Consider the following 13,771-nt stretch of genomic DNA (forward strand, 5'->3'; position numbering starts at 1 on the left):
AATACGGTACATTCAGAACAAATATCTTTAATAACATTGTTTTTAGTCTGTAATAGAAAATATTTAAAGTGTATCAATATGCCTGAAATATTGGTGTGTGTATATATATATATATATATATATATATACACATATACATACATATATATATATATATACCGGTATATATATATACATATATATATACATATATATGTATGTATATATATATATACATATATTAATATATATATATATATATATATATATATAAAACCCCAGTTTTATTTATATATATATACTGTATATAGGATTCTTAATAGGACTAGTTGTTAAAGATCCCTAAATATTCAGCACAACAATTAAATATAATAATAATACATAAAACCGCTGTTTCACCGTGCTGCCCCCATTTGATATGAAAAAATGAAATACAAAAACAACCCTCAATAAATAATAATGCATTCAAATTGATCAGCGACACAAACGCAGGAGAACAATATAAAATATTAAAATTAATAAAACAATTTGTGCTGATTTTTTTGTTATTAATAAAAAAGAGGATGTCAGGATCAAATGGCTACAATGAGCATGTTTTGTAGTGCACAGCCTTTCGAAGCGGGGTTTGAAGCACGATACTGATAAAGTATGTTTCCTGGGTCCACACGCCCCGCCCCACTATTTGAGATGCATTGCTCTATTATTGACCTTAATTGGATTGTTTTTATAGCATCTTTTATGTACAATATGTATCGCAATGACCGCTGCATCCTTTACGTTTTCTGTATGCGGCCTCTGGTGTAAAAGGTTTGGACTTTCTTGCCATTGAAATGCATGATTGTGCAAAAGTCGAATGTCTTTTAAAGGCCAAATCAATTTCACAAATTGGAATTGCGCTTGCAAACAGGAAGTAGAATTGCATTTGAAATGCGAATTGAAGGAAGTACAACTGACATTGCATTTCATTCCAATTGATAAATTTGGTGTATTCCAGAACCATGCTTTGCAGGAGTTCGTAGAGTTAACATTAACCTCATGGACACATTTTATGTTCAGGTAAATTGATGGGAGTTTGTTATAACCTTTGTACACATTATATTATAATTACAGTACACGTTTTTGACAGTTAAGAATAAAAGTATCTTCTATAAAACTTTAACCGGATGTATTATAACTTTTATTCTATTTTTATTGATTTGTTTTTTACTTGTTTTATTTGTAATGCTTTTTATTGTTTCTTTTTATGTGCAGCACTCTGGAAACAGTTCTGTGTTTTATAGTGCTTCATAAATAAAGGGGATTGGATTGGACACAACTTTAACATTTTGGAAAATGGTGGAAAAATACTTCCGGGGCCCTGATCTGGCTCGCCACCTCATTTTGTGTGGCCCGAGAAAGGCTGGAAATAATTAAGTTTTTTCTCAACAAATGTATTTCTTCTTTTGACAGACAAAAGTGCTGCATGCAGTTACATATCTTTTAAACTTTAATATTATCTAACGATGCAAAAAACATGAACATACAGACCAAACAATGTATCCGTTGACATAGCAGCTATGTTTCTCAAGCTACTGCATCTCCCCTGAGGTCTTCAGGCCTTGATCAACCCCCCCGCTTCACTCTGCTTGATTTCACACCTGCTTACAAGAGAGATGCAGAATGTTGCTTTCGAGGTGTCTGCAACTGTACACAGCCATGCACCATCCACTGCTAAGTGCCAGAAACCACACAGAGACACAATTAAATATTTCATTCCAACACAAGATGACTCCACGCACATTTATTGATTACCATCATTTGACAGATTATGCGTCCTGCAGCGCACACGTTGATAAAGGAAAAAGTCCTTCACAGATGCAGCACCTTAAAGCTGGATCTTAAAAGAGCGAGTGAAGCTCTCGCTCCTCGGTTTATTTCTAACTCCAGAACTCTTGCTGCCATCTCCATGGTAACAGGGAATGCCCCACACATTGCCACGGGAACCACAGTAAATATATATATATATATATATATATATATATACATACATATATATATATATATATATACACACCGTATTTTTCGGACAATAAGTCACAGTTTTTTTTCATAGTTTGGTCGGGGGTGCGACTTATACTCCGGAGTGACTTATGTGTGAAATTATTAACACATTACCGTAAAATATCAAATATTATGTAGCTCATTCACGTAAGAGACTAGACGTATAAAATTTCATGGGATTTAGCGATTAGGAGTGACAGATTGTTTGGTAAACGTATAGCATGTTCTATATGTTATAGTTATTTGAATGACTCTTACCATAATATGTTACGTTAACATACCAGGCACGTTCTCAGTTGGTTATTTATGCCTCATATAACGTACACTTATTCAGCCTGTTGTTCACTATTCTTTATTTATTTTAAATTGCCTTTCAAATGTCTATTCTTGGTGTTGGGTTTTATCAAATACATTTCCCAAAAAAATGTGACTTATACTCCAGTGCAATTTATAAAAGTTTTTTTCCTTTTTATTATGCATTTTCGGCCAGGGCGACTTATACTCCGGAGCGATTTATACTCCGGAAAAATACGGTGTGTATATATATATATATATATATCTTTCTCCCCTGCAATATTCCTTGTGGATTCATTTGAGTGGGAACGCCTCCATGCCTGCAAATGTGATGAAGAGCACCTGGTTCACTTGGCCATGTCTTCGGCCACAGCCTTCCCTATCTTGTCTTTCAGATACGCCAACTTCTGACGCTGCGTCTTGAGCTCCAACCACTCGTAATATGGAACCTGGAACACAAAGGTGTGTTTTGGGATTCAACAAACAAAATATGCCTCAAAACGTCACATGAAAAGTGCTAGACGTGACTCTGTCCTGGCTGCTCGCTACTATATGGCTAAAGCAGTAAGTAGTGCAATGAAATGCACAGTGAAAAGTTTGTGTTAATGTGAGGAAACTCTCCTCCCAGGCACACCCAGCAATCCTGCGTGTTTGCCACCATGTGATCAAATGTATTGCTGAGTAGACAAATTGCTACATTTTGCTATTCAGTGCTGTCACGTGTCATCCAAGGGTTAGTCATTTCATTTATTGTTATTTAGTCTTAAATACGGTGATTAACTTCTTTTCACGCTTGTCGGACAGGTAAAAATCTCTTTACTTTTGTGTTTTTTCTACCATTAAATATTCATTATTTGTATTTTACATATAATTACCGTGTTTTTCGGACAATAAGCCACATCGGCATATAAACTGAAACCACTAAATTTTAGGAGACTTTTTTTCTTCTTCATATATTCGCCGCACCGGTTCAATGTGAAATGAAGTATTTAAATAGAAAGATTTTGTAAATGTTTATTTACATCCCTTAATTGTTTCCACACTGTGCCTGTAACAATGCAGTGAAACGGCTAATCAAACAAAACAGAAAAGTCATTGATGTCTTTATCTATTCTTAATGAGACGAATACAATTTTCTCCTTTTTTTAATAAGGTTCAAGATGTTTTATTAGGATTCTTTTTCCTTGTACTTTGTAAACACTTCGGAACTTAAAGGGGACCTACACATGTTTAGCCTATTGTTCACAGTCATTATGAAAGACATGACGGATATTAAAGAAATATGATCAAAACTTTGCTTACAATAGAGCCTATAGGACACGCTCTATTCTGCCTATAAAGCCCTTAAAAAAACATCCAAACACCTCCATTAGATGTGTTTGGATAGATATATATATATATATATATATATATATATATATACACACATTAGATATATATTTACATGATGTAAATATATATGTAATGTGGTAATGGGTTGCATTTGTAATAACATTTAATATTTATGTATTTTGATCAGCTTAAGCATCACAATATTAGCTTTTCTTTTAACATCACTGATTATTACTCACTGCAGACTTCATGAGAGCCAACAGACATAATAAAACATCACTTACTGTACAAGGTCTGCTGTCATTAGGATGCTGATTGCTAGGATGTTCATATATTCCTATTTAGATGAATAGTGACTTATAATCCTTACAAAGAAAAATGGGGGTCTCAAAAATGGGCATCTTTTCGCGTCGTTCTCGCCATTTAAGGGTCTCCATTGGAAGTTAAAATGTACCAACTCGTCAGAATACGTCCTCGTCCTTCTACTGTCCAGGTAAGAGGCATGATTTATGATCTACAATAAAGTCTGACAAGCAGGGAAACAAGGAAGCACCTGATCAGTCGACGATGTTAACATTGATCACAGCGCCACTATATACAGTTTGTCTGCGTTAGCGTTTATAATTACAATATCACTAATACTTGGTTAATAGTCAAGCCACAGAATGTAAATTAAGTATTTCTGGTGCTTTTTGGAAGTTGTTTTTTTTAATCGGATTTTATGGGTGGAATATAAGACCTTCCACTGGCTTTGCTGTAAGCAGGCTTTTATTTGCGAGCTAGAATGCATTTTACAAAATTACATCTGTCGTCATGTCTTTTATGATTGTGAACAATAGGCAACATTCCAAAATAAGTGCAGTTCCCCTTTAAAGTGGATAATTTTAGTACGTTGTTTGATATATTTGCTTAATCCATTCTATAATTTAGCTGTTAGCGAAGATAAGGCATATATTAGCTGCACCTTTGTATAACTGTAGGGTTTAAAGATTGGCAAAAAGGAGCGGCTTATAGTCCAGAAAATACGGTAGCCTTTTAAAAAAAAAAAATTACACTTGTGTGACACTTAAGAAGGTTAAAATACTTTCAATTCCATTACTATTTAAAAGTTTGGAGACATTTTTACACTGTATTTAATGACAATGTGTCTGAACTTTTGAGTGATGATGCTAATGTTTAAATTGTTTTAAAACAAATTTACACACATCCACGAGGATGAATCCAGCCAGCTGCAGGTGCCGCTTCATCATGCTAAACCGTCCCAGTAGGTCTTTACTCTTGATGTTGAAGTTAGAGAATTCCCAAGCCAAAAAAGCGATCCTAAACACAACACAGAAAGGAGAGTGACTTTAGACCAATGAAGACTTATAAAGATGCTAAGTGTAAAACTCGAAATTTGGATTATTGGACTCACTTCCGTGAGCCTGCGGGTAACGTCTGCTGTCCCCATCCACCAAGAAGATGAGGAGCTCTCATCTTTGAGAAGTCAAAGGGCTTGTTGTCACAGTCTATTAGCAACTCGCCCTCTGCACAGCACAAAGACATAACTCACATACAATCTTCTTCATGGTGCAATAATGTTGTCTGTAAAGACAACATTATTGGGAAATTATTTAAAGGTTTTTTTTTTGCAACTTCCTCACGGTTACATTTTTCAGAGCACCATCGGCTAGTTCATGTTACCATTAGTAGTTTAACAGAGCACATTTGTTTGACAATTGTCTGTATTTTTCAAAATTGTTAAGTTGATGTAATGAGACATTTTACTGGCTCAAATAAAATTGATTGGTGTTTACGGCGGTCACTCACCCCGTCTCGTCAACACGTACGCACGTGCACACATACAAAAGCAGTCCAAGAGAAGCAACGGAAAATTTGCAGTCATGTTGTTGTTGGGATAGAATAGACATTCAACGACCGCTAATGCTAACTATCCACATTGCTATGATTAGCCAACAACACCCAAAGCTAGGGATGTCCGATAAAGGCTTTTTGCAGATATCCGATATTGTCCAACTCTTTAATTACCGATACCGATATCAACCGATACCGATATCAACCGATATATACAGTCGTGGAATTAACACATTATTATGCCTAATTTGGACAACCAGGTATGGTGAAGACAAGGTACTTTTAAAAAAAATTACGCCTTCCGCCCGATTGTAGCTGAGATAGGCTCCAGCGCCCCCCGCGACCCCAAAGGGAATAAGCGGTAGAAAATGGATGGATGGAAATTAAAAACATTTTCTTGAATAAAAAAGAAAGTAAAACAATATAAAAACAGTTACATAGAAACTAGTAATTAATGAAAATGAGTAAAATTAACTGTTAAAGGTTAGTACTATTAGTGGACCAGCAGCACGCACAATAATGTGTGCTTACGGACTGTATCCCTTGCAGACTGTATTGAGGTGGGATGGATTATCTTGGCAAAGAACACACATTTGAGTGGAATAGGTCACCTTGCTCACACTGATGAATGAATGGGTGGTGGTCGGAGGGGCCGTAGGCGCAAACTGGCAGCCTCGCTTCCGTCAGTCTACCCCAGAGAAGCTGTGGCTACAAATGTAGCTTACCACCACCAGTTGTGAATGAATGATGGGTTCCCACTTCACTGTGAGCACTTTGAGTATCTAATAATAGAAAAGCGCGATATAAAATCTAATCCATTATTATTATTATATATATTGATATATAATGTAGGAACCAGAATATTAATAACAGAAAGAAACAACCCTTTTGTGTGAATGAGTGTTAATGGGGGAGGGAGTTTTTTTGGGGGTTGGTGCACTAATTGTAAGTGTATCTTCTGTTTTTTATGTTGATTTAATAAAATAAAAAAAAAATAAAAAAGACGATACCGATAAAAAAATGATACCGATAATTTCCGATATTACATTTTAACGCATTTATCGGCCGATATTATCGGACATCTCTACCCAAAGTAGGTATGTTCTCGAAGCCGTAAGAGGGCGGGATATAACGCTTTAAAAACATTGAAAAATTAGCGCCCTATAGCCATCTGTGTAGATGTTGCAAACAACTCCTTTAAGTCACTTCTTCTCCAATAATGAGAGGGCCACAGGGGTGAGGGGGAACATGCCTTATTAGTATCATGCTTCAAACAGCTGTGCACTACACAATGATTTTTTTCATTTAATTGTCATTAATCCTGACTTCCTCATTTTGATAAAAAAAAAAAAAATACAGCAAATGTTTTTTATTTATATTTGTTATGTAGGTTAAAGTGTTATAGGGAGTTTATAGTTAATGTTGCTGATAAATTTATATTCATTATTTATTCCGTTTATTTTTCAGTATCAAATGGTTCAAGTCAGTCATTTTTTTTTTTTTTACAGATAAATGATTTTTTTCTGTTACAGACTAAAAAACAAAGCTAAAAGTTATTCTTTATTGTAAGTTAATCTACCGGTATATTTAATTTTTTTTATTTTGTTTTCCTTAATGTTAATAAGAGGGGGGGGGGGGGGGGGGGTGTTAAAATAAAATAATTGAGAAGCACTGATTTAGGTCAATACAGTGCACAGTGTTGTGGGATAATATCTAATGACATGCAGGGTCTCCTTACCAATAGTCCACCCATATACAGTGTTGACTCCAGCGCGATACAGCTCCGCCCTCCCATCCACCAAATTGTGCAAAGCCTCTCTCAGGCTGCTCTGCAGTGAGGAAAGGGTGGAGCTACTGGCTGTATGAGGCACAGTGTTCATGATGGATGAGGTGTCTGCAGTCTCTGGTGATTCAGGATGTTCCAAGTGCAGCGTGGCAGCGAGGTGGAGGAGCTTTAGTCGGTAATTCTCTGCTCGAGGAGGACTGCCCTCTGCAGGGGGGTTATGAGAATTCGACTTAAGATTTACAGTAATGGACGCCACTCAAGTTTTAATGTGATTTTGACCTGAGAGATTTGCAGCATGATCCTGCTGCAAGAGCGGGGTGAGATAGTGAGGCCTGGCTTGCTGTAGCACACACAACGACCATGCAACATCTGTCCTAAGGAAAGGTTCCAGGCCTGAGAGGGAGCTCTCCAGTACAGGATGCACCTAAACACAACATAATGTCAACCAAAATCCATGTTCAGAATCATGATCTGTGGAAAACTACAAAATGTAGAAGTTTCTGACCTACTTTAGTATCAGTTTTTCCCATTCATTCATTTACTTTACCACAAGTAATATGTTTAATATTTTAAAATTATATATATATATATATATATATATATATATATATACACACATATACATATATATATATATATATACACATACATACATACAGATAGATGTAAGCACAAGTTAACACTTGCAGGGCATTACTGCCTGACGCACCTCCGACAGTGCCATGTGGTGCTGGCTGCAGGGTCATCAGCCGGGAGCCACCTTTCACGGATGTTTCGCTCCTTTAATCCCGGAACATCTCTGGGTGGTGGAGCAGCGACAGGGACGTCTCCCTTCCGCCCCCTGCAGCCAGCTGAAGGATCCATACTGTACCCACATTCTAACCCCGGTATTATTGCTGTTGTGTATATGGAATGAGTCCCAAGGGACTATGCATGGCAGGGACGTCCATCTCCCTGAGTCAAGTGTGGGCCTGACCGCATACCATAACATGGCAGCAGGGAAGTCTCCCTACTGCCCCCTGTCTACGCGCCTTGCTTTCCCCACGCCTTATCGTTTCTTCTGAGCCACAACCAGAAGCTCCCTTGTTCTGCCTCCTCTGCCAGGGCTTTGAGGGCCTTCTTTAGATTGGAGCCTTTAATCCCAAGGGACTTTAGGAGCCGCTGGGTGGACGCTCCAGTGTAGCCTCTACAGCCAACTTCTACTGGATAGGTGAAGGGCCTCCATCCTGCTTGTGCACACTCACTTGCCAGCTCTAAGTATTTGTCCCTCTTTCTTTCAAAGGCAGCCTCCATTCCCTCTTCCCATGGTACCGTTAATTCTACCATGATGACAGTTTTAGTAGAGGTGGACCACAGGACAATGTCTGGGCGTAACAAGGTTGTTGTGATTTCTTGAGGGAACTTCAACTGACGATCTAGATCAGCCTTCATGTTCCATTCTCCGCCAGCTGACAGGAGGGACTGGATGCTCTTGCTGCTGCTCTGAGGCTGGCCACCTTGCTTGACAAACTTAATCAACCGCTGAGCTGTTCCTGGACTGGCCCCATTTGCTTCCACTCTGCGTGCCTCCAGGATTTCAGCTAGCTTCCGCAGGACGCGGTCGTGCCGCCATCCATACCGGCCCTGCGACAAAGCTACCTTGCAGCCAGAAAGAATGTGATGCAAGCTTGGGTTCTGGGAGTCACAGAGCTGGCAGGTCACCTCTGCCCCATACCACACATGCAAGTTCCCGGGACTGGGGAGGGTATCGTACGTGGCCCTGATGAGAAAACTTAGCCTCGCCTGGGGCATCTTCCACATGTCTGCCCACGTAACAACTCTGTTGACAACGGCCTCCCAATTGGTCCATCTCCCTTGCTGCTGTTGGCCCACAGCCTTGATCATGTAGCTCTCCTCTTCCATCTTGACCACTTCTGAGATCACCAGATCTTTTCTTTCCTTCCTTGAGGCTTTGGACCACATCTTGGATGCTGTTACCCATCCGAAGCCGGCTCTGCCAGACTGTATCTGTCCTACCATCTCCTGGTGTTTCAGTCGGACGATGGCCTGGTCTACTGTCTGCGTCGCATTCCACTTACGCCCTGTACAGACTTGGGTCTTGGTGTTACGGACAGACGGATCAGGTGAGTCTCTGAGCTCAAACACGAGCCTCACCTTCTCCTGTTTGTAGCCCAAGCTGATGGATTTCAGTGGCAGCTTCAGGATGGTTCTTCCAAACAGCGCCGTGTTGGAAAGACATCTGGGAAGGCCCAGCCACTTGCGAATGTAGTTGTTGGCTTTTGAGTCCATCTTGAGGACTGTTGTGGAGGTGATGTCGCACAACTTCAAGGGCCACATCAGGCGATGGTATAAGGTAAACTGGTAACACCAGACCTTGAATTTCCCTGGAAGATAGCTTTGGTCAATTTTCAGCTGAGAAGTGACAGAGGCAGCCATGTTCTTATCAGACATGTCAGCAGTGTAACGCCTTCCGAGGCTCCGCACAGGTTGGTCGACCACGCGTGGGATTAATTCACCATCCACTGAGAATGAGATTTTGTCATTCCTGGCTCCTTTCCGGATGGAGAGGCTGCGGGACTTGGCAGGTTTTATTTTCATCCGTGCCCATGCTAGGAGCTCCCCGAGCATTTTCAGGAGTCTGGTGGTACATGCAGCCGTCTGGAGGAGGGTGGTAACATCATCCATATAGCCCCGCAGCGCCGGGAGTCGCTGGCCTGACTCAGATCTCACTCCTCGGACCATCTGTCTTCCACCGATAAGGATGATCTCGAAGGCTGTTATGAACAGTATTGGGGAGATAGAGCAACCCATTGCTATTCCCTTCTCTAACTGGTGCCAACCAGTTGAGATCTCCTGGGTCGTGTAGCAGACTTTGAAGTTGTTAAAGTAGTTTACTACCAGGCTTTGGATGCATGATGGAATGTGGAAGAAGTTGAGTGCAAAGCTGATGAGTTGATGTGGAACCGATCCATAGGCATTTGCCAGATCCAACCAAACCACATGCAGGTCCGCTTTGTTGCGCTTTGCTGACTGGATTTGCTCCCAGATCATGGCCGAGTGCTCCACGCAGCCAGGGAAGCCTGGAACGCCTGCCTTCTGACAACTGGTGTCGATGTAATTGTTTGCCAGAAGGTAGCTGGTCATCCGTTTCGCCACCACGGTGAAGAAAAGCTTCCCTTCCACATTCAGTAGGGCAATGCCTCTGAACTGGTCGATGTTACAGGAGTTACTCTCTTTTGGGATAAAAGTTGTTATTGCTCTGCTCCACGATGATGGTATTGACTGGGTTTTCCAGGCAACGCCCATCAGCTTCCACAACAGCTTCAGGAGTCCAGGACAGTTTTTGAAAACCTTGTAAGGTACCCCGTTCGGTCCAGGTGCTGAAGCAGTTCTTGCACGCTCAACCACTTGCTTAACCTCAGCCCATCTCGGGGGTGTGGTGTCAAACTGCGAGGAAGGCTCAGGTGGGCGAGGTACGTGCCCCGGTGATCCGAGGGGGAGGTCCTTTTGGCTATCACTGAGCTGGACTGTGATGTGTTCCTCCAACTCCAGCTCACTGGTCTGGAGTGTCCCGTTCTTCTTTTCCTCTAGCAGGCTTCGAGCATACTTGAAGGGGTCCCGGAAGAAGCTTGCCCTTGCTTTCTCCTTGCGGCTTCTGCGTTTCCTGATCCTTTCAGCTCTCCTCAGTTGTGTGAGTCTTAGCTTGATCTGGTCCCACAAGTTCTTCAGGCCGACTTTCTCCTGGTCATTGGCTTTCCTCCACTGCTTGCGTAAGAGGCGGCGTTCCTTTACGAGCTGGAGGATTTCCCTCTCCCGTCTCCCACTCTGTTTGGGAACGATCTTCCTCTGTGGCATCAATCCAAAACGCTCTTTCCCTTCTTCGTAGATGATGTCTCCCATAATGTTTAGTTTGGAAGTTACACTGCCTCTTAGCGCACTTTGGAGAGTGGTGCATAAGTTAAAATCGAAGCTGCTCCAGGAGTCTTTGTCGTTGGCTTTTGGCCACTTCACTTTGGCTTTCCGGATAAGCTTCACTGATGTTCCTCTTGTGGGTTCTCTACTTGGTGTTTCACTGTGCTGCGGGCTGTGCTGTTGTTGCTGCACGTCCTGCTGGGAAGGCTGGTCCTCCTCTCCCTCACCAGTTGCAATGGTGGGATCAATAGCACTGTGGTGCTCAACCTGGCTAAGATTCCTCCTTGTCTGATCTGCTTCTGCAGTGCAAGCTTGCATCTGGTTGCGGCCACCGCCGCATTTTGCCTTTCCCTGGTGTATTCGCAGGCCCCGGTAGGTTGTTTCCTTGGCCCACCCACAGCCACATTCTCTGAGGATCCTCTGCTCGTTCGTCATTGTCGTGCCAGTCGTTTCCATGTTATCCGTCCTGATTGGTCCATCTTTCATCCCACCTCTCGGTGGACATACATATATATACACATATATACAGGTAAAAGCCAGTAAATTAGAATATTTTGAAAAACTTGATTTATTTCAGTAATTGCATTCAAAAGGTGTAACTTGTACATTATATTTATTCATTGCACACAGACTGATGCATTCAAATGTTTATTTCATTTAATTTTGATGATTTGAAGTGGCAACAAATGAAAATCCAAAATTCCGTGTGTCACAAAATTAGAATATTACTTAAGGCTAATACAAAAAAGGGATTTTTAGAAATGTTGGCCAAGTGAAAAGTATGAAAATGAAAAATATGAGCATGTACAATACTCAATACTTGGTTGGAGCTCCTTTTGCCTCAATTACTGCGTTAATGCGGCGTGGCATGGAGTCGATGAGTTTCTGGCACTGCTCAGGTGTTATGAGAGCCCAGGTTGCTCTGATAGTGGCCTTCAACTCTTCTGCGTTTTTGGGTCTGGCATTCTGCATCTTCCTTTTCACAATACCCCACAGATTTTCTATGGGGCTAAGGTCAGGGGAGTTGGCGGGCCAATTTAGAACAGAAATACCATGGTCCGTAAACCAGGCACGGGTAGATTTTGCGCTGTGTGCAGGCGCCAAGTCCTGTTGGAACTTGAAATCTCCATCTCCATAGAGCAGGTCAGCAGCAGGAAGCATGAAGTGCTCTAAAACTTGCTGGTAGACGGCTGCGTTGACCCTGGATCTCAGGAAACAGAGTGGACCGACACCAGCTGGACTGCTGCTGAGTGGTCCAAAGTCATGTTTTCTGACGAAAGCAAATTTTGCATTTCCTTTGGAAATCGAGGTCCCAGAGTCTGGAGGAAGACAGGAGAGGCACAGGATCCACGTTGCCTGAAGTCTAGTGTAAAGTTTCCACCATCAGTGATGGTTTGGGGTGCCATGTCATCTGCTGGTGTCGGTCCACTCTGTTTCCTGAGATCCAGGGTCAACGCAGCCGTCTACCAGCAAGTTTTAGAGCACTTCATGCTTCCTGCTGCTGACCTGCTCTATGGAGATGGAGATTTCAAGTTCCAACAGGACTTGGCGTCTGCACACAGCGCAAAATCTACCCGTGCCTGGTTTACGGACAATGGTATTTCTGTTCTAAATTGGCCCGCCAACTCCCCTGACCTTAGCCCCATAGAAAAGCTGTGGGGTATTGTGAAAAGGAAGATGCAGAATGCCAGACCCAAAAACGCAGAAGAGTTGAAGGCCACTATCAGAGCAACCTGGGCTCTCATAACACCTGAGCAGTGCCAAAAACTCATCGACTCCATGCCACGCCGCATTAACGCAGTAATTGAGGCAAAAGGAGCTCCAACCAAGTATTGAGTATTGTACATGCTCATATTTTTCATTTTCATACTTTTCAGTTGGCCAACATTTCTAAAAATCCCTTTTTTGTATTAGCCTTAAGTAATATTCTAATTTTGTGACACACGGAATTTTGGATTTTCATTTGTTGCCACTTCAAATCATCAAAATTAAATGAAATAAACATTTGAATGCATCAGTCTGTGTGCAATGAATAAATATAATGTACAAGTTACACCTTTTGAATGCAATTACTGAAATAAATCAAGTTTTTCAAAATATTCTAATTTACTGGCTTTTACCTGTATATATATATACACACATATATATATATACCGGTATATATATATATATATATATATATATATATATATACCGGTATATATATATATATATATATATATATATATATATGTGTGTGTGTATATATATATATATATATATATATATATATATATATATATATAGGGGTGTAACGGTACGGGGGTTCCGGTTCGAAGGTGTACCGAACAAGTTTCCACACGGACATATTAAGTAGCGTAACGCACATTGTGTAAACAATGCACACCGAGGCACAACACACGGCATGCTAGCAGCTAACGGGCTACGATAGACTGACCATACGTCCTCTTTTCACCGGACATGTCCTCTTTTGCGGAGCTGTCAGGGTGGAGTTTCTTAAATGCCTCAAATGTCCGGCATTTTGAGTTAGGGTTGCATGTATTTTCAATGTACGTTCAGGGTTAAGAAGGAGTT

General features: G+C 41.1%; 1 protein-coding gene across 5 annotated transcripts in view; it reads right to left on the bottom strand.

Annotated features, from left to right (window-relative positions):
• Positions 1-1,744: 1,744 nt before the first annotated feature.
• Positions 1,745-13,771, bottom strand: part of tbrg4 (transforming growth factor beta regulator 4) — a 23,801-nt gene continuing 11,774 nt past the window's right edge. For 4 of the 5 annotated variants that reach the window (XM_061954700.1, XM_061954692.1, XM_061954684.1 and 1 more), the window contains exons 7-11: positions 7,565-7,709; positions 7,238-7,489; positions 5,060-5,171; positions 4,851-4,965; positions 1,745-2,762 (exon numbers count right to left, since the gene is read on the bottom strand). In XM_061954700.1, coding sequence (XP_061810684.1) covers positions 2,661-2,762; positions 4,851-4,965; positions 5,060-5,171; positions 7,238-7,489; positions 7,565-7,709 — 726 coding nt within the window. In that variant the 3' untranslated portion in view covers positions 1,745-2,660. The remainder of the gene's footprint in view (positions 2,763-4,850; positions 4,966-5,059; positions 5,172-7,237; positions 7,490-7,564; positions 7,710-13,771) is intronic. The other variant, XM_061954714.1, reaches the window with a different exon arrangement.

Source organism: Nerophis lumbriciformis, linkage group LG04 (genome assembly GCF_033978685.3).
Source record: "Nerophis lumbriciformis linkage group LG04, RoL_Nlum_v2.1, whole genome shotgun sequence".
In the NCBI taxonomy this organism is placed as follows: domain Eukaryota; kingdom Metazoa; phylum Chordata; class Actinopteri; order Syngnathiformes; family Syngnathidae; genus Nerophis; species Nerophis lumbriciformis.